Source organism: Centropristis striata, chromosome 15 (genome assembly GCF_030273125.1).
Source record: "Centropristis striata isolate RG_2023a ecotype Rhode Island chromosome 15, C.striata_1.0, whole genome shotgun sequence".
Lineage (NCBI taxonomy): Eukaryota > Metazoa > Chordata > Actinopteri > Perciformes > Serranidae > Centropristis > Centropristis striata.
The window spans coordinates 21,527,113-21,548,544 of NC_081531.1; the positions used below are offsets into that span (position 1 = coordinate 21,527,113).

Here is a 21,432-nt window from a genome sequence, read left to right on the forward strand (position 1 = left end):
AACTGTACATCTGTCTTTGTGTTGGAGCATAGCATTTTAAAAACAGGACCATGCAACTGGGAGGGAGGCAGCTCTCGCTGGTGTGCCATGCTATCACAGAACAGAAGAGCAGGACATTCTGTCAGATGGAGGCAAAAAGGGTTAGGAAACACAAGATGCACAAGATTCGATATGGGGAATATTACGCCAGGATGCAGATATGAACAAACACCAAACTTGAGTCAAATAGTATCTGTAATTGCTTGACATTGCATGTTTTACTTTGCTTTTAATAAGCAGATAATAGGTGGGGCTTTACTACAGGATTCATTCTTGACCTCACAACCTCACCTAAATGTCCATTTAGTATCTCCTCTGGAGCTATTAGATGTTCTAATGTATTATATTTATTTTTCTGTGAGCACTTCAAGGACTTCCTGTCCATGTTGACTTAAATGTTGAAGGTTAAAGTCCATTCAGTAGCTGTTTGGGCTTTTCATCTACAACTCCATGACTGTTTTCAAAGACAGAAATTCACAATGAATTACAACTTTTCAGCCAATATTAAAAAAAGTCCTACAATGGCCAAGTAAATATAGAAAACATCTGAACATCAACAATTCAATAGCAAATGGGCAAACTTCTACTGCTGACATAGGTTGTGCGATATGATTAAAAGCTCTTGAATAGGTAATGAATGGACTTTGAGGTGAAATTGTTTAGCCAAGGTTTCTTCTTCTTCTTTGAAAGTTGCATTTTATTTCATCACCTCACATTTATTATTCTATGTGCAGTGTGAAGGACTGCAACTAATGAGTAATTTCATTATTGATTATTATGAATTTGGTCTTTAAAAATACTCAAAAAATTGTGAAAAATGTCACATTTTGTCAAAGGCTTTTTTTCTCTAAATGTCTTGTTTTGCCAATCCAAAACCCAAATGTATTACTTTTTATTTTATATGAAACAGAGAAAAGCAGCATTTGCTGCCATTTTTGCATGAAAAATTACTTTTTTTACTTTATGAATTTAATGATTAATCTATAATCAAAGAAGTTGGCCATTGTTTTTTTTGTAAGTCTATTAATCTATTAGTTGATTGACCACAGATCTAGTTTTGTCTTGCTCTTTCTTTCACCCTTTGGTCAAATAAAAGAACATTTCAATCAACTGTATGCTTGTAAATTAACAGTAACTGCCAGAAATCTGAAATCTGACATAATCTTCTTTACTTCCTACCTTTCATTATGTGAATACATTCAGAACCTCTCTGTAAAAACTTTGACTGAAAATTATTTCAAGCTACTAGATGACTCAAACATACAATTTTATGAACAGGGCAAACAATTAATGGGTCAATGATGGACTTCAGAATGGTTCAGGTGAATGGGCACTGCAAATGAAGGGTTAATCACACACAAGCACGGGCGGACACACATGGATAAAGTAAGGGAGGGGGCATGCAGAGTTTATGGTTGTGGGGATGCAGCGTGGGTTGGATATTTCTGCTGGTCCAGACCGAAACAGGACAAACTTACCCTAAACTCTTCCACCTCTTCTTCCTGCAAGCAAGAGGTGTGAAGATTGAAGCGTGACTTAAAGACAAGTTCAGGGGGGAGGGGGGACAAGACTATGTAGATGTCATGCCACCACAAACAAACAGGAAATGATTGGAGATGGGAGGACACCAGACATATGATATCTCCCCATATCAACCTGAAGAGTGTGTGTTCACGCTCATGAAAACAGGTCACCTTAACAAAACATATTCAGAAATAATGTAATGATAACAAAATCCTAAAATTCTTGTGAGCATATCTTGAGCTTGTAGTATGAAGGGAGTGTCTGCAGAGGGCAGTCATGCACTGCAGCAGTGACAGACTGTGATAATCACACACAAAGTGAGTGATACGAACTACACACTGTGGTTGGCATCAATTCTTCCTCACTTCCAGTCCATGAATCCATGGACTGGATTCCAATCCATCCTCATGTGCCGTTACATCCTAGCAGGAGAATGCAATCAAACCACCAAGAGCCATGGATTGGACGGGAAGTGAATGGGAATTGATTGAACCAGACCTTCAATGTGTGCCTGATCCTGTTGGTGAAGGATCCAGGTTGGCTGGTGGAGGAATGGTGTCGTGGTTCGCCTTTTTGCTCACATTTTAAGTCTTCAGTAGTAAAGCCGTCTCTCGTAAAAACTGTAATCTACTTTGCTATTCTGGACTTTCTGCATTCATGCCTCTTTCTGAGAAGTGACAGTTTGACTACAGTCTGGCTGACGGGAAGAAGGAGGAGCCAGTTTCAGAGATACATATATATGAAGAGAGTTGATGATTCGGTATCACTACAAATTTACAATTGACAGAAAATCAATTACAGACTGTCAACTTACACAAATCAACTGAGCCATGAAATTTACCTAATGCTTCTTTTCACAGTACATTATTTACCCGTTTGTGGCGAAAGGCAGAAAATGAGGAAAAGCCCTAACATTGACGTGTTTAAATGTTTCCATATAAAATCTTACTATACACTGCATATGTGTGCATATCTATATTTTTTATGACCTCATAGATACCAACTACTTGATTGTGCTGCTTGTAGTTTCAGAGAAGGAGCCATTGTTTTATGAAACTATATTTAGTCTTTGTGCATATATTACTACTGTTTTTTGGAAAATATAATGAGTCTATAGCATTATAATTGTGCAATGTGCTTTGTATGATTAGGAAAACTCACTTTTCAGCCAAATGTTTTGACCAATTTTGGCAATAGTGGAAATAAAAAAAATTCAGGGTGACAGTTTCTGGGTTAATCTCGGAAGTTCCTTGTTTCCCTGGCTTATTAAGAGAACAGTTTTAGATGTGACATTTTTGTAATATAGCTAATAAAGCCCCTCTGTGTAGGGGGACACTAAGAATAAATGATCGGGACACAACACATTCACTTTTCCCATTTTGCCGCAAAGAACAATCTACATAATTGAAATTATCATCACTGTTTTAAGCAGCTTTCGAGTAATCCGTATCTGTGAAACTGGCCCCAACAGCATCAATTTAAAACAAAATCTGTAAACCTTGAGAAGAAAAGGTTTTGAGGACTCTTGGTATCAAAACAACAAACCTCTGTCTGAACATGAGAGCAGGGTCCATGTTGGCTGAGGTCAACCGCACCACGTGCCTGATCTCCTTGGCAATCATCCTCAGCTTCTCAAAGTTCACAAGCCCGTCTACACTGGAGTCATTGCCTGAGAGCACAAGCACGAAACACAAACACATGCACAAAGAGTAAGTGTGAAGTCAGCTGCCAACACTGTACAGGAGATAAATGATTAATATTCTGGGACATTTGCAAGCTTCAATTCGCAACAATATTTCTAAGTCAAATCTTCAAAGTAAGAATCTCTTTGTTCTGGTCTCTTTCTTGTCAGTCCTCGGAGATCAAAGTAGCCTTTCGTACTGAGTCATGCTGGGCCATTTGAGAATTTTTGGCAACTTGCACAATTAGGCAAACTTTCTTTTCCTTTCTTAACATGGTGGTATATAGACATTTTAAGAGAAAATCTTGAAGGAGAAGTCAGTTCGGTAAGTTTTGACCTGACTTGGTGTGATATGAGAAAAAGTGAGGATGGGGAAGCCTTAAGCAGAAGTAAACCTCCTGAGTGAGACTGAAATTGACCTTCTGCGCAACACAGAGGAAGTATGAAGCATTAAAATGTGCAGGATGACATGTCGAGTTTTATAAATGGCCTTTTTTTTAGGTATCAGCAATTAAAGGAAATGTAGCAATGTATTTGAAGCTTTTACACAGAAAAAATGCACACAAAGCAATTCCACAAGCCATCTACCTTCATGTAAGAAGGTTAGGTCCTTCTTGACCACTGGGAACAGTGGGATGATTGGTGGTTGCATGCTCTGGCTGCTCAGGACGTTGCGATACTTGGCCATGTTCCTGGATGGGTCGAAGACGTCTTGCAGGTCTCCGAACAGCTTCTCATACTTACTGGGCAATTTCTCCCACGAGCTCCGCAGCCGAGCCACCGGTGCCAAGTTCAGACCGCTATATGAGGGAGGAAAAAGGTGCAAGGGAGGGAGGCAGAGATAAATAGGTTAGCGTGGGAAGAAAGGAGGGGTAGAGGAGGATAGAGGAGATGGAAGAAAGGAGTGGAGTTTTAGTGTGAATGTCTAAGACATACATTCCAATCAAACCCCTATACTGACATTTTCACAATTCTTTTCTAGCTAATCATCTTCAGTTAGCGCAGTCCAGAGCAGAAGACCCCTTGAGGCAATGTCATCTCTGAGCAAACTAATTTAGACAGCTGATAATTATGACTGGCACAGCATTTATTTCTGCTCTCTTCTTTCATTATCTTTCCAGCCCTCCTCCTCCACCACACCACCGCTGTTACAACCTTTCTGTGTTCCTCTCACTTTTTCTGCATGTGAGGTGTGGTTTGTCAGAGGATAATAAATGAGTAAAGTCTGGATAATCATGGAATTGTATTTTAGGGTCAGTCTGGTCAACATTTATTTATTTATTTCTGTCCTAACTCATCACACCTACCACACCTCACCCCATACACAATAACCCAGTGCCTTTTGCATAAAAAACCCCAACTGTATTTCAGCTACTACAACCCTGCACCTTATCTCTCTTACACACCAACACACACCATGCCTCTGTCACCAGGCAGGTTATAGATCAGAGAGCCATATGTGCGACGACTTCCTGCTGTGAGGAGGAGTGTAAAGGGACACAGAGGTCAGATGCTTCTGTTCTAAAGTGCCTTTTACAGCAGAGAGCAGAGGATCACCATCATGCTGAGCTCCTTAAACTGTGAGTCCAAATTCAAAGCGGTCACGGTCCCACAAGAGGAGAGCTTAGCCAGAACAAGCCTCATGGATCCTTGGCGCATTAAGAAAACACCCAATTATATATTTGTGTTTATGTTCTGCAGAAACTGTAATGCTTTCAGTTATTCAAAATATACTTTGTCTACTGTTATGGTTATTGCAGAACTGCATCTTCATGAAGTCATTTTATTTAAATGTATGCTGCAGTGACATTGTAGACAATACCCTCTTATGATTATTCATTCTGTTGATTGAAAAGAGCACACTGCAACACAAAACACTAACATGTCTGAACAATTTAGTAACCAGGCTAGAGAGCATGATGTGCTGTTTTTGAATAATTACTCTCGGGAGTGGGGGGGGTCACTACTGCTAGTGTAGGCACAAACACACTTGAATACACATGTATGCAGATATCGGTGGGTTCAAACACAGTCACACCTCCACGCTCATCCCTAAAACACATAACTTCCTCCCCCTCATCAGGGCTGGTAAAATGAGTTTGTGTGTGAGGGGAGGGATGGAGAGAGTTGCAATGCTCATTTGGCACAAAAGCTGTCAGAGGAGATGGAGTAAATGCTAGCTGTCATCACAGAACAAGAATCCTGTCTACTACAACTGAGGCAAAAATAAGAAAAATGAAACGACACAATTGATTTAGAAAGTCAACATACACACTTAGAGAGTCTGTACACTTAGCCCACCTGATAATAGCAAACATAGAGTTGAAGTTCTTGCACTCTCTGCAGTGCAAGGCGATCTTGATGAAGTGTTTGATTGTCTTCATCCTCTTCAGGGCGTTGGGCTCCTTTAAAATCTCTGTGGCGACCCAGAAGGTCTCCTGGTTTATCACCTCCTCAAACTGTTTCAGATTACCACTTCCCACCGAGGACTCGAGTTTAAACAAGTCGTCCACGTACCTGGGAAATAGGACAAAGAAAGTTAAAAATAAAACTCTTTAAAAGTACAATCACAGTTTCTCAGTTCATGAAAAATGACCCTGTGGAGAAATTATTTTTATATCTTATTCTCTTGTCTGAGCCTGCTTCTTTATCGTTTGTCTTAACTGTAAAGCATTTTATACAGTTTGTTTTTGGGAACTTCCTTACAAATAAAGTTATGACAGTCATAAGACTTCACCTGCTATGAGCCAATTAAGGTTGTTTAATGAGTACATACTCTGTGGACTCGATGTTCCTGAAGAGCTCGAAGTCTCTCATGGAGAGCTGGGCAGCGACCTCCATGGTGCTGAGCTGCAGCAGAGAGATCTGACTCTCTCTGAGGAGATCTTGTGCATCCTCGTCTGAACACAATGTCTCTGTCTCCATATTGTTCTTCAGGTAGTACCTATGGGGAGAAGAGAGGGAAAGAGGACTTAATGTTGGACTATCAAGTAAAAAAAAAAATACAACGGAAAAGCTCATTTTATAGCTGCGGAGACTAAATAGGGCAGCAATGAAGGCATTAAGCAACTATATTTGTGCTTTTTTCCCTAAAAAGTTATCTAAAGAGTGTAGAATATTTGATAAACCCCATGAGTACCTGCAAAAAAAACGACAAAAAAAAGAAAAGGAATAATTATGTCTAACCCTTTGAGTTTAAAAATTGGGAGGAGGATTAACTGACAATAATTTCAAAGAGTACAGGATACGCAAAATGTAAAATACTTTCAAAGTGACATCATCTCTGTGTATTTTTAGAGCAGTTGGTGTTAGATCTGCAGTATCCTGAAATGCTTTAATCATGGCTGCAGAGGCAGACAGGTGGGTGGACAGCATCCAGTTTTCCAGCCAGCTGTAACTTTTGGCTCATGTTAAATAAACCCAGATAAATCTCACGAGTGCTCCCCTCTCTCACATTGCATCTTAAAAGAGGCACATTTCCTGTCTCAAACTTAAGATTAGTTTGAGGAAAGTAAAAAATAATGCTGTGGTATTGATAGATCACGGCCATATTTTAGGTTGTGGCGACAGAGAGAGACAGAGTGAGAGATGAGAGAGGGGCTCGCAGCAAAGGAGAGGTGAGGAAGACGACAGGTGCATGAGCGAGAGGAGAAAAAAAAGATGATGATCTCCAACAGTTTTCTGGGAGAGCTTCCAGCAGCAGGCCATCTCTCTTACCTTTTTATGTGCCTCTATGTTTGTAAATCTAAAACCCCCGACCCCCACTTCCACTCTAATGGTCCTGTAATGTGGTCATCTAGGATGCTGCACCTCAGTGCCCTGCAGACCTACAGGGGCAAAGTGTTCTGGCATGGATGTGACTCTAAATTGCCCTCTGTTACTCTGTCAGAAGAACTGGAGTGAAGAGCAGCTATATAGAGATGTGAGGTGAGAACATCAGGCTGAATTTACATTAAGATACAGCACCTATTTAACACACAAAAGTGTCAACATTTTTGTGAGCCTAAAAGCAGCTATGAAAACTCTATGAAGGCTGTATTCACAGATTTAGATATGTGACAATTTAGGACTTTCTACAAACCTGTGGACTCACAAAATTAGAGTATATTGTGAGAGGAAATGGAAGGAGACAAAAGGAGAGGAGACGAGAAGACACGACAAGACAAGAGGACACAAAGGGAGACAAGATAAGAGAAGGAGAATATTCAAGACAAAAAAGGAGAAGAGAAAACAGGGGTAAAGTAGATGAGACGACAAAAGGAGAGTAAGTAGAGGAGTGGATACAAGACAAAAGTGGAGAAGAGTTGAGAATGAAAGGAGACAAGAAGAGTGGAGGGAAAAGGAGAGGAGAGGAGAGAAGGGGAGACCTTTAAACAAACATTCCATGGTCAAATTTTCTCAATTCAGTCAAAATTGCATCAATAAACCACACAATAAATAAATTAACACCCAAAATGCATACAATCCTGCACATATGGAGAAGAGATTAAATAAATGATGGACTAACTGATATACAGAGCTAGGCGAGGGGACGTCACTGGAACCAAGCCATTGTAAATGGCCTTTGGTGGTATGTGGGTGTGTGTATGTATGCATGCATGTGTTTATGCTGAGCGAAGGATCTCCTAGCTACATCTATATGTATTTCGGCTGTGTAAACAAAGCCTGCTATTGGCCTTTCCCGTCCCCTGTTAGACCTGCTGTCCATCATCAGCTGCAGAGGTAGAGATGGAAGAGGCGTGATACAAAGAAAGAGAAGCAAAGATGGATTTATCTACTGCTGCATGCTTGCATACTGTGCTGAAAGACATGTATGTACACTCTGCTGACACTGCTACAAAAGAGGTTTAAAGTATGTTTACATTCAAAAATACTGCCAAACATTAGAGTGGATTGTCAATAAGTCAGGGATGTAATGTTTGCCACAGTATATACATAAAAAAGAGGAAAGTAAAGAAATAAGCGAGGTGCTATCTATATGTGTTGCTTGTTCCTGCATCTACCTTTTTGCCACCTATATCTCATAGTATGCCATTTTCCCCCCGCTGCAGCTCAGCCATTCATCAAAAACATAGGGAAGGTGTTACCACGAGTGTCCTCCAAGTGAGCGGGTGTGTCCCTGAATGTGTGTCCATGCATGTTATAGACTTTCTTGGTAAGAGTTTGCATGTAAAGATGCATAAAAATAATCTGTGAATGCAAAGAGGTGTGTAAACACAACATTTGCATGTCTATGTGGCTATAGACGCGTGACTGTGGATAAGAAGACAGCCGTCTGCATCTATATCTTTGCATGTGCCTGTGTGTGCATTTAAGTGTGTGTATGAATAATTCCAGACGTGCCATGCTGTCTGCCCAGGCCTCCGCCCCTGACAGAGGATGAAATATTCATGTTAACCTAGTTGGGAGAGGACTGATGGGGGACCACAGGAGAAGAGGAGAGAGGGAGAACGCTGTGAAAAACGTACGAGAAGCCAGTTTGAAGCAGACTTTACGGCTGCAGTCCAATTATCCTTCATGTCCTACTAACTTTCATCTTAAAAGGGAATGTGTCTGGCTTCAAGACGACAGAGTGATGTGAAAAAAACATACTGGCCATAATGCAAAAAAAAAAAAAAAAAGCAGTCCTTAAAAGTGTCCTTACGTTGGCGCCCTACCTGAGTGATGTGGAGTTGTGTCCACAACAAAGTGAACATTTTCAAGTTGAAACTCAGCATCCCTGACGCTTTGGTTTTGTGGACTGCAAACTGTTGTTTTTCGTTATTAATGGAACAAACTCTGCTCAGAGTAGCAACTGAAAATATTTTACAGGACTTTTAAGGGGGATCAGCCCTTCATTTATCATTCCAGTGAACTAGGACAGTGGTTCTGAGTCCTGCTCCTCAGCACCTGGAGTTCGCTGGTTTTTATTCTAGCCACTTACTCAGGAACTGATTTACACCATGGAAATGCCAAGTGAATTAACTACATCACAGACACTGTATCCTCAGGAGCAGGACTGAGAACCACTGCTCGAGAAGGACACAATCAATATATATGTACTGCACAAACTGTTGTATGATGTGAAGGCTGAAGCTACTGTGTTGGTAGCAATATGGGAGAGTTGTGGTATCGGCAGAAATTCTTGTTCAGTACAAGGCTGGAAGTCTATTTCCAGAATAAAGCTCACAGTAGCTTTACAAAGTACTGAACACTGTGTGGCCTTGCGTTATTTGAACCAACTCAGAAATAATTTGAAAAAGAAAAAGAAGGAAAAGCTCCAATGTCTCGGGATTCTGGGCTTTGAGTCCAAGCACAGCGGGTAGTGTCTTTGGTTTAGTCATTCAAGGCTTCAAACTCACATAGGTCTATATAAATTCTCAAATTGTCTGTTCCGCTTCCAGCTGCTTTTTGTCCAAGATTCCCACAGTGGATCTGCTGTAAATACATGTCCGTGCCTTTTTCCATGACCAATGTGCTTTCCTAAGCATCAAATATTTTTGCTCTCTGGTTTATTAAAGTATGCTTGTTCGCTGCCTTGTGTACAAGTCCCCGGTATTAGATTTTCCAGTGTAATACTTGTGTTCCCTACCTGCCGTTGAGCTGAATTCGATCAGCCAGTTTGGAGAGCTGGTCGGGCAGGCGGCGCTGTTTTATGACTCCCTCCGGGCTAACTGATACCTCACACAGGGAGTAGGTCTCGGGTGCTGCGATGAGGCCGAACTCATTGACAGTGTGGGTGACCACATCCTTGGCAGTAGTGTCCTTACTAATGATGATGTAGCAGCTCTGCTGGTCTGCCTTAAACACCCGAATCACCTGGTCTGGGATGTCTGAAAGTGGAGACGAAGCAAAGATAAGCTGTCAGTGAGCAATTAGAGTTGGATCTGTTACAGTATGTGGAAGACAACATTGCACTAAAACTAAATGTAATGAAATCTATGTCACAATAAAACAGTAATCTAAAAGCAGTTTTGCAGTATTTTGGCATTTATCTTCTGTCTGAGTAATGCACCAATAATGTGATCATTATGAAATGTGCCAGTAATGGAAGGAATGCTATCAGGTTATGGTTTCCATATTTTATTTTCATTTCATGATCGAGGGATTCAGGTGACAAGACTTATGCCCTCTACTCTGACCAGATTTGCTGAGCTGGCTACTCTCCTGCCAAAATGACTTTGGTGTAAAACTAAATGGGCAAAGGGTCAAAGACATTTTCTAGTGTTACAGTAACCTAAATTTAAAATTAAATGGCAATGCTAGATGGCTGTTAAGCTTTAATCTTTTTTTCCAGCTTGGCTGTTATATTAAAATCAGTCAGTCTTTCTTTTAAGCCAATTTTGTAACAGCGACATAATTTGCACTTTTTATGCTAGAGGCTTCTACATAGTCACCGACAGGAGGATATATACATACAGAGAAAAACACATAAACTAAGTCATTGACTCTAGAGATATGTGCACACATGGCATGATCAAAGTCATCACCATCTTTCATCTTTCAAAGTAAACATGTACATTGCAGCCTTTTAAAGCCTTAAATAAAGCTTGAGCAAGATAATGAGGCAACAACATGGTCACTTAATAAAGGGAGACAATGATAAGCGCAAGCAGGAATCTCACACTGAATGTAGTGTTAAAAAGTGAAAATCTATTCCTGTCACCTGTTCCACACTACAATATTGGAAAACCTTAGCCATGACATCAGCGTCATTTAGGATTAAAAAAGACCTTCAGATGTACAGCAGAATAAAATAACAACAACACACTCTTATCACAATAATGAATCATTCAAATTTGAATTATTACCTGAACCACATTATGCAACATACCACAAATTGAATAATTTATTAAAAACAACAATATAACTGCATAATATCTAATAATTACTACACTTCTCCATGTTAGATAACATACTACATTATTGTTAAATTGATCTGAGACAATTTTCAGTAGTAAGGGGCTAAAATAAAAGCTTCAATGTTAGTACTAATGCTGCAGCAGCTGCACGCGACTCACACAGTGCGATGTGTGTTAAATAATGGAAATATGCCCCCTGAGTGAAATACTGCATTAAAGATCCGTGTGTTGGAGTAAGGAAGAGGGTACGGCCCATTAGCCACAGGCAGCCAAAGAGCTTTAAAACAATGAGTCATGAACGCTGCATGGTGACAAGTGGAGAGAGAGTCCAACCGACCAGATGAAGCTGTCATACAGCTGCAACGTGTGTGTGTGTGTGTGTGTGTGTGTGTGTGAGAGAGTGTGTGTGTGGTTTAGTTCCATAACATTAGCTGAAAATGGAGATCACAAAGAGATGGTGGTATCTAGGAAAAAAAATGTGTGTTTGACTAATGAGATTTCATGCAAATGCACACATCCCTGCTTCCTCCTGTTTACAAATCAGAGGATGGTTAAGCACGCTCAGACACAAAGTCATTACTTTTACCTTTATTAACACGGATCTCTGATCTGTCCCGGACTATGGGGATCTTTTGGTGTGTGTGTGTGTGTGTGTGTGTGTGTGTGTGTGTGTATGTTTAGATGACAATAGTTGGAGCAGCAGCAGCACAATAAGCAGAAACAAATTACTGAAGGCAAAGCCAATAACAATAACATCTGAGTGAATGTTCATCATCAATCACCTCCGCTTGTTAAAAGACAACTGTGTGTGTACAGGATTCATTGTGTTTCAATATCTGTGACGTACAAATGGAAGCAGTGAGTATTATAGGGAAGTTACATCAGTCTGGAAGAATCTTCCAGTATGTGTATACAACGTACATGTAACTGTTGCTTTCAGTTTCTTCCCTGCATATGCTATCTTGACAGGAATGTACTCATGTCATTTATTTTTTATTATTACATTCTCCTCACATGTACATTAAGAGACATTTTCTCATTTGAGTTAAAAAAATAAGGCTCTTATAGATAAACTCAAAGTCATTTCAGCTAATGGATTCTTCATGTATATTGTACATTTACATGTTTGCATATTTATAGTATTTCACTGACTTGTGACTCCAAGCATCCAGATGTTTTTCTGCTTTGTATAATGTGTGAATTTTACATCGCCTTTTTCTGTTTTGCACATAATGGTTCCTGGAAGGTGGACATATTGATGTTTTGATGTCGGAGGGCCAATGTTGGTTATGAATGACCTCTATATGGACTGTGAGCTTATTGATTTTGACCACATGACATATGCATTCGATGTGACAAATCAAATGGTTGTTGACTTTTAAAAGAAGAAAATATTTGCAGAAACACTGATTCTTATTATCAAAAATACAGAAATGACATCAGAGGAATAAGTGTGTGGCTCCTGCTTGGTTTCCTGCGTTGCTGCAGTAGCACAGCTCCTCTCTGTTTATGTGCAGCGGGTGGTGATGGTGGGCTGAGTAGAAGCTAAATGCTTTGTGTCTCATTAGCTGTGATTTGTGATTAGAGTGTGGGAGGCTCTTGGCTAAATAGCTGGCTATCATATCCGGGGGGCTTAATCATGCTTAATCCTCTGGACGAGCTGCGACCTGACCTGCACACAGGAGGACAATCACTGCCCAACCAGCCAAACATCCAATCAATTATCATCTTTAATATGGTATCATTCATTTTCATCAACACTGGAGAATTTATTCATGGCCCGAAGCCAAAGAGAATTTCTTCACAGGGGGGAAAAAGTATTCTTGGTTTTTTTTGCAAACACAGCACAAAGAGAGGCTACACACTTCCCACAAGCCTCCATCTCCTCCTCCACCTCCACACGCTCTTTTCTACTGTTTGCCAAAGCCTTTCCCAGTCACTCCATCATACAGTTGGAAGACATAAATCACACGTGAAGGCATACAGAGCAGAAGCAGAGGAAGGCTTGAGGTGCTGAGAGGAGAGCGCAGTAGGGTTTAACACCAGGGCTCTAATAATAAAAAAAAAAATCTTAATGTACTTGTGAGGGGAATGTTTTTTATCCTTTAAAACTTGAGCCTTAAAGGATACAGCAAGTGTTGTCTCTGTAGACAGAGCTTGACACTACTTATGCCTGACTATGTGATACAAGTTATACACAATGAATCCATATGGTCCCAGTAGGCCATGTTATTTAATACTTGTTTTTGTTTCAGAGGCTGGAGGGGTGTGCTGGTGGCTGTGTTTGATTGACAGCAGCCTGCAGGTTTAGCTCTGGTACCGGCAGCAGGGTAACAAGAGACAAAGTAAACAAACTTGCCCCGTAGCTTACAAGAAATAGGCAGGCAATAAGGAGTAAGTATTGGCATTTAAGATGAAGGACCCCAGCATCTAACTGGACCAATGTGACATTTGCACATGTTTACATGCTGTTTAATGTGCTGCAGCTGAGCATCTAATCAACTGTCTAGCCTGCAAACTGACATTACCAGTGCAGTTTTCCCAGGTGAATATTTCTGTATCTTACTTTTGGTGGGAAGATGTTCCCCAATTATGCAGACGGATAATTAATCCAATGAATTATGGCAAAGAAATGCATCATCATCATCATGAGAAATGTTACTGAAACACTATCAAACTAAAGGTGTGTATACTTACAGTAGAGTCCCAGGGCTTGGCAAGCAGAGAAGAGAAAGAGAAAACATAATGAATATGAGAGAAAGAAAGAGTGTGGGAGTAGTTTAAAGAGACATAGTGCCTGGAAACATCATGACAAAAGTAAAAAAGGGAAGACCGATGGGGTTTCTACTATAGCCTTAATCTGTTCATGGGAAACCAGAGGGTGACTCATCATAACTACACCGCAACATCTGTTTAAAATCACAGCAAGAGAGAAAGGTACAGAAGAAACAGTAGGAGATGATAAAGAAACAGAGTGGATAGAAAAAGAGCGAGAGAGTCAAAAGAAAAATTGTGATTTGAGGGTACAACTTTAGTGACAAGAACATGACACATCACTAGAACGAATGTGGTCACTTTGCAAACAACATGTAAAAAGCAGCCACTGAAGAAAAAAAATATTCTGCTGTACCTCTGTCTATAAAATAACAACAAGCCATTGACCTCCATGCTCCTTCTCTCTAACTGTTTCAGCTTAAGTTGTGTGAAGCGAGGATGTATGAGTACCATCATGTGTATCATATAGAGACAATTGTCATTATTATTATTATCCATAGTTTAATTGTTTAGTCTATGAAGGGTTGAGAAAAGTATATAATCCCTATCACAATGTCCCAGAGCTCAAAATAAACTCTTCAAATTGCTTGCTTATTTCCAGCCATTAGTCCAAAACCTAAGGATAATCAATTTAAAGTGATACCGGGGCAAAAACCATAGCAAACTATAACATTTTAGAAAGTCAAACAAGAGAACATTTGCTTGACAAACAATTTTAATGAATAAACTGGTGTACTGTGAATCACTTCATACCAAGTTCAATAGAAATTAAAGTTTCATGAGTTTTGGGTTATGTTCAGGCAGTGAAAAATGTTATCATGTTATCAGGTCGTTGCCTGCTCGGGCCCTAATTAGGTTTTAATAACTCAGTTGTACTATTGCTATTCAACACAGTGAGACCAGATCAGTAATACAGGGTTTTACTTTTCTAAGTAATCATTGAAATTAAGAATCACAAGACCACAAAATCAGAATTGCACAGACGATGCAATGACAAAATCAAAAAGATTTCATCCTAAAAGAAAACAAAAAAACCCAACCGAAAACCAATAACAAAAAGTGCCCTAAACCAACCCAGGAGCTGTCTAAAACTATAAATAAAACTTCATAAAACTAACACATGAAGATTTTATATTGATGCATCTGCACCTCTGTATGCTAATGCAATTACAGGTAGGACTTTGGAGAAATTACAAGCCCTGTTGAGCATCTGGAACAGGGGTTTTGTGAGAGAGGTCTGTTCTCCCCTCTACTATTAAATCTAATGAGAAGCCAAAGGACTGAAGGAAACTTGATCTAATGGCGAATGATTAATGAGGCACAGTTGGTGTGTGTTTGTACCCCAGTACAACAAAACCACATGTGAGGCCTATAAAGTAGGGACATACTTGCAGGTGTGTGTATGTGTCTGTCTGTGCCTCTGTCTGAGTGTGTGTAGCTCATTGACAAATGGCTGGTGGAATAAATCAGGACCATATTCACTCCCTCGCTCTCTTTCACCTTTCCACTTTCTCTTACTTGTTAGTAATATATAATAATATTTCATTCTCTTCTAAGACACATCAACACACACACAAATCCACAGGGAGTGCTCCATGTTGGTTTAAATAATTACGGCAGCAGAAACCCATCTGACAGGAGAGGAATAAATAGGTCTTATAGTCCAGGAGGTTAATCCTTTTCAGATGGACACATTCTGACACAGCTCTGTGGCACTTCAAAAAGAAAGACCCCAGGGTGAGCGTGTGTATGTGTGTGTACACCTATGCTAGAAAGCTCTCGTTGCTTCAAGAGATTTATGTGATCCTTTGTCAGCACAAGTAAATATAAGTGTTTCTGAAGAGTTTGCCTGTATTTCAAACAAGAAAGATAAAAGAGGAAAGACGGAAAGTTTGCTTTCTAAACAACCAAGTGTACATGACACACTTCTCATATGGCTGCTTTATGCGATTATGTTCAAGGATGACAGGTTGTCTGTACAGGCTCTCAGTGCTCACTGAGCATTGGAGTCCTTCATTCCACAAGTGACGCTCACTGTTCATTGAGGCCGAGGCCTCCAATGAACTGTGACAAACAGCTTCAAGCAAAAAGCACTGGATTTTTGACTGAGACACCTGAAATAAAGCCATCAAGGTCATAAACGACTGTGAATGATTGTAATAAAAGTTTTGTTCCCATAACATTTTAAGTCAAGTTGTGTTATAGGCTTTAAGGAATTCTGGTATTGTATTATGTGTTGTAACCACAGATTGTATTTAAAAGTAAATTCAATGAAGAAGTGCCTTAAATCTGCATTCTTTCTAATGGCCAGAAGGGGGCGACTCCACTGGTTACAAATAGAAGACAGATTGTATTGAAGTCTATGAGAAAATAACTAGACTTCTTAATTGGTTTAATAGCTCAGTAAACATCTTCCTAAAGAGAGTTTATGTTCTGAATTGTTAGTTTTGAGTCTTCAGTAATACAGTATTTAGAAAATAATGACAATAGAGAAAAATGCAGGGTACTAACAACTAAAAGACACCCAGAGGAGTCAGCTGTGCATGTCTTTCCAATAAGCATTTGGTTTTAAGCCTGTTTTTTTACCTAGCCAAAATTAGCATCCCAAGTAAGATCCCAGTTGACGTGAATTACTTACTAATGAAGGTAGCTAGAAAGTGTTGGCTGATAACTTAGCATTTGCTAACAGAGCAATGCCTGGCCATGCTGAGCTGGTAAACTGTCTAATCCCAGCTCAACCCTCTCATCCAAGTAGAGTAATTTCTGGCTTCAAAATGGTCCTCAAAGCAATGGGTAACTTCAATAAAGGCTTGTGGTTGTAAAAAGTTTGATGTTTGAATCCAACTTTGAGAGAAGAGTTTGATGCTGTTGATTTCCTCAAGGTCCCATTCAAACACATTAATCAACTAACCATCAAATACATTCATAACAGGAAGAGTTAACATGCATTGCTCTGGGACAATCAGTGATAAACCCCTTGATTTCATTAAGTCAGCATTATTTCTTACCTGCGGGGTTGGAGAAGTCGAGGACGCTGGTGGCTGGGTGCAGCAGGTCGGGGCTGCTGGACGACAGGTTGCCGGGGATGGGCATGATGGCCACGCTGTGACGACACTGCTTGGTACCCACAATGCTGTCGTCCTGAGACTGACCCATACCACCATCACTAGAAAGAAAAGAAAGGACAATAGGGGAGACAGGGGACAGAAAAGAGAAGGGTGAAGGTTGAGGTAGGGGGAAGGATGGGTGTGAGAGCAAGAGAAAAAGGAAAATTTAATTTTCTCCATCAAATAATAAGTCTAAAATAGATTTTTGGCTTTGGTTATGCAGCAGTAGACATTATTTAAAAACTGTTTGAATGCTTTTTTCCCTTTGTTTTATGAGTTGTACGCACAAGTATTAGAATGAGTGCTTTTGCCTTCATTTTCAAAGCATATAGAACTCACAACACGGTGGAAAAAAACATCAGGAGATTTAATCAAAATGTCTACTCCTGCAGAATGACAACACAAAACATCAATATCACTATATCTGTCTTTTAATATGCAGCAGTGACACGGCTGAGATTCATCCACGAGGTGGTTTCATGAATGGCAGGAGCTGATAAGGAGCATTCACGGATAGAGACACACAAGTTCACCAAACACAAACGCACACACGGCACAAGACACTGAGACAGGTAACAGACACACAAACAAGATTTCAAACAGCAGAGCACATATGAAAAGAAATAAGATAAGTAATGTAAGTTTTAGCTCATTCATATGTGACTTTGCAGGTGTTTTGATTAGCAAATTTGAGTACAAGTATTGCTGTAAGCATTTAGCCCTCTGCTCTCCTGTGTGCGTCCAGCAGTTTGCCACATTTTGAAGCAAAACTGGACTTGAGAGAGCCGTTTTTCTACCTGGCTCCTCAGCTGCGCTTAGGGATATGCAAACATCAACCTTTATATTACAGGCCTCATTAGACTAACTGGATCTGCATACATGTGCTGGAAATGGCAGCTCTTCTTCAGAGACAAACCCATAGATGGACAGGTTGGGTATTGTGATTTTGAATAGCCCTGTTTTGAATGACAAATGAAGGTTAATTAAAACTTTCTTTAACAGTTGCAGCAGCTTTCAATTTTCATGCTTCAAAGTAAGTACATTTATAGCTTATCAGACTGGGAATAAAATAAACTGGAAGTAATATTGTCTGATATTGGGACTCGAATTCTATGATGATTTATTGATGTTAAACACAGATTGCACACATTTCAATATGTTGTCGCTGTGTGTTTGAGTCGCAGTCTGTAATTGAGTGTCTGAGACAGAGAGTTCATCTGGTTCCTTCTGCATACTAATTGTAGCTTCCCTCTACTTGTGTGTGTCTGTACAGTATGTACTGAACATGGTGCAGTAATGCAGGGCTTCCACTAACACAGCTGAGTGCTGCTGTAGCAGAGCCTCCGCAATCTTCAAGGTATTGCACCGGCATGATTAAAGGACAGTAGAAACAGACATGAGCAGACAAAGACAGGAAGTTAAAAGGAAAGACATAAAAACTAGGTAGATTTAATCACTTGGAGGGTGATGGAAAAAAATGAGAAAAGGACAAAGGAGATTTGGTGGAATTGAGACGGATAAGAATAGCATGGGGCTCATATAAGACTAGACTGGCATGTTGAGATCTTGACGTCTGATATGATTACAGTTTCAAACATGCAGGCATATGACAGACATAATATACCTATATTTTGAACCGTAATTACTAAGGCCAAAAGAAAATGTTGTTTTAAGATGACAGTTTAAAGGATTTAGTCCATTAAATATGACATGACTTGCATAGAAAAAGCATTAAAGCAAATTTCATGTATCTCATTTACATAAAAAACCATTTGTCGCCGATAATTCAACACTGTAATTGAACCATAAAATCCTTGATATGTTCTGCACCATCTATGCAGAAAAACAAACAAATTCGAGAAAAACAAAGAGGGGAACACCTTGACTTTGTGGAAATGTGGGATCCACAAGTAGGAATTAGCACAAAATCTTCAAACGCAGTCCTCTAGTAATGTTGCTGAAGGTCAGTGGTGCTGTGTGCCAGTGTGTGTGTGTGTGTGTGTGTGTGTGTAAGTGTGGCAGCCTGCTGTATGCAGGTCTGCAGATGGATATTGAATCAAATGGTCGGAGGAGGATGGGGAGTTACACAAGAGATCTTACCCAAATAGGCCCCTGAAGCAGCGGAGACAAACAGGAGAGAGACGACATTGAAAAAGCGTGAAAAAGAAAATAAAAGCAAAACAAAACATAAAAAAACAGAAGCAGAGCTCTGCTGAAGTGATTCAGCGATACGAGTGAAGCAGAGCAACAAGGTCTCTCTTTTCTTACACACACTTAAAACAACACAAACACATGTAGGTTGACAGAATATACAATAGCCAGAGTGTGAACACACTGACAGGTTTGCTGAGTTTAGAAAGCAAGAAAAAATGTCAGAAGCAGTTTCATAAAGCCAGCGAGGACAGGAAACATCACAGGAAATTGCAAGACTTGTGAGGATATTCAACTTGAATACTTGACCTCATTCACAAAAAAGTACTCATGTTGGGAGCACAAACAGTAAGGGTTAAATTTTAGGGAAAAAAGGAAAAAGAAAACAGTGCACAAAAATGGCGAAATTTACTGACGTTTCATTCAAACGTTGTGGTTTGTAGAAAACAAGGCAGAACACAAAAACCTATCCCTTACAGATTGTAACATTTTCAAGTGCTGTGACAACAAGCTATTTTTAGGAATTTAGAGCTCCTCTTACTATTGTCCAGGCAGGTTTATAAGTGCAGCACAGTAACAATTCCCTGAACCATTCTCTGTTCTGGTGGAGCAGCAACAGTTCAGTGAGCCTGCAGTAAAATGTGGACGTCTTGAAGGTTGCGATGCACAAACACTTAATAACACAATAGTTATAGAGACGGCATCATGATTTAGTGTTGCTGCTGTATCGCAAGAAGTAGAGAGGCTGAAAATGGCATCATGGGACATGGGGTTACTACTTAATCGTCATCTCATTAAATCACAGAGACTTCTGAGACAAAGTGACTAAAGGCTAAAACCTCTGTCTATTGCTTTCCAATCTGTGCAATGTAAATCACCCGCGCTGGTCAATATGGGATGTGTGTAAAGGTGCATGCACAGGCCTGGACATCTTCATGTGGCAGAAACACGACTTGTTTATTGCCAGCGTGTCCTTGTCATATGAAATCTTTGTCTGAAGTGGAGTGCAATGTCAGCCAAGAGCAGAGAGAGGCAGCAGTAGTGACATTAAAGAGATTATAAATAGTTAATCAAGGTTATTTTCCTTAAATTTACTTGTCAGGTGTTACAAAAATAAGCAAAAAAACATTTTGCCGTTTTGAGGGAAAGACTGTTCCATTACCACCTTGGAACCAGGCTATATCCTTGTGTGGATATTGTCCAAAGAGCAGCCTATACTTTTGTACACCCACTAAACAAATTTGTTCCTGTCACATTTTCATCCTACATCAGCCTCTGATGAATCCCGATTGACCTGAACCACCCGTCTCATCTCCATCTCATCTCCAGTCCCTTTAATCAGCCATCAATTCCTTTGAACCAAAGAGTGGTTTGAATGGAGCCGACCAGCAAAATAAAAAGCAATGAAAGCCCTTGTTTGGTCGATAAATAGAATGCAGCGGAGGGCCTTTGGAAGCTGTGCACCGAGTCAGATCAATGGCTGTGTGATAGCGTGTTGCGTTATGAGACAGACACACAATCAGTTTTCATGGAAACTGTGTGGCTTTGTGGACATAATTACTGTCGAGCTGGAAACTGATAGACTGGAGACAGTGATGGAGAAAAGTGAGGGAGGGGATGTAGATATGACAGCGGCTGTGCAAGTGTGTGTGTGAGTTGACACAATGTGTGAGGGCCGTGTTGATGGTTGGCTCTGTAATTAACAGGGCGAGAACAGCGTCTTCTCTGACACAGTACGGACTTTAATGAGCCCTGGAGAGGCATGAAATGATTAAATGAAATCAAGCCTGTATCAGCACGTTATGGCTGGAATATTGAATGTGTGCCTCCATCTGCACAATTGCTTTCAATTGCTCCAGATGCTGCAAATGCACTGGCTTGTTATGGATGACAACGACAATGATTATATGATGATGGATATAATGATGATGCCCTTTACATTTTTTGTGATTTGGCTGACACAAAACAACGTTGCAGAAGCTGAAGATAAGTGAAAGAGTTGGAGAGAATTGCATCTCAAACTCCAATTTTCCAGGCATTGTTCCTGTAACCACAGCTTGAAATGGGATGGACTTTGTGTCATTCATTTCTGTGTACCACCACTTTTTTTTTTTAAAAGAAGAAGGTAAGCATTTTAGTTTAAGTTGGGGGGAAAACTCTCCATTTCCTGCTCTTAGAAGCCGGGAGAGGAGGCTGAAATGTGCTTCTCTATCACTTTCTCAGGTGCAATAAGTGGTTCAGTTCAATGGCAAAGCTCAAGGCTTGGATTTCTGCTCACGTCTCCAACATTTTCTGCAGCAAATGGTCACAGTTT

The 21,432-nt window shown here is 40.1% G+C and overlaps 1 protein-coding gene across 3 annotated transcripts in view; it reads right to left on the reverse strand.

Moving 5' to 3' along the window:
* Window positions 1-21,432, reverse strand: part of rapgef6 (Rap guanine nucleotide exchange factor (GEF) 6) — an 89,852-nt gene that overhangs the window by 11,721 nt on the left and 56,699 nt on the right. For 2 of the 3 annotated variants that reach the window (XM_059351037.1, XM_059351036.1), the window contains exons 13-19: window positions 16,869-17,026; window positions 9,816-10,056; window positions 6,021-6,188; window positions 5,546-5,761; window positions 3,833-4,044; window positions 3,109-3,232; window positions 1,518-1,541 (exon numbers count right to left, since the gene is read on the reverse strand). In XM_059351037.1, the coding sequence (XP_059207020.1) occupies window positions 1,518-1,541; window positions 3,109-3,232; window positions 3,833-4,044; window positions 5,546-5,761; window positions 6,021-6,188; window positions 9,816-10,056; window positions 16,869-17,026 (1,143 nt within the window). Of the gene's footprint in view, window positions 1-1,517; window positions 1,542-3,108; window positions 3,233-3,832; window positions 4,045-5,545; window positions 5,762-6,020; window positions 6,189-9,815; window positions 10,057-13,782; window positions 13,798-16,868; window positions 17,027-21,432 lie in introns of all 3 variants that reach the window. The other variant, XM_059351035.1, reaches the window with a different exon arrangement.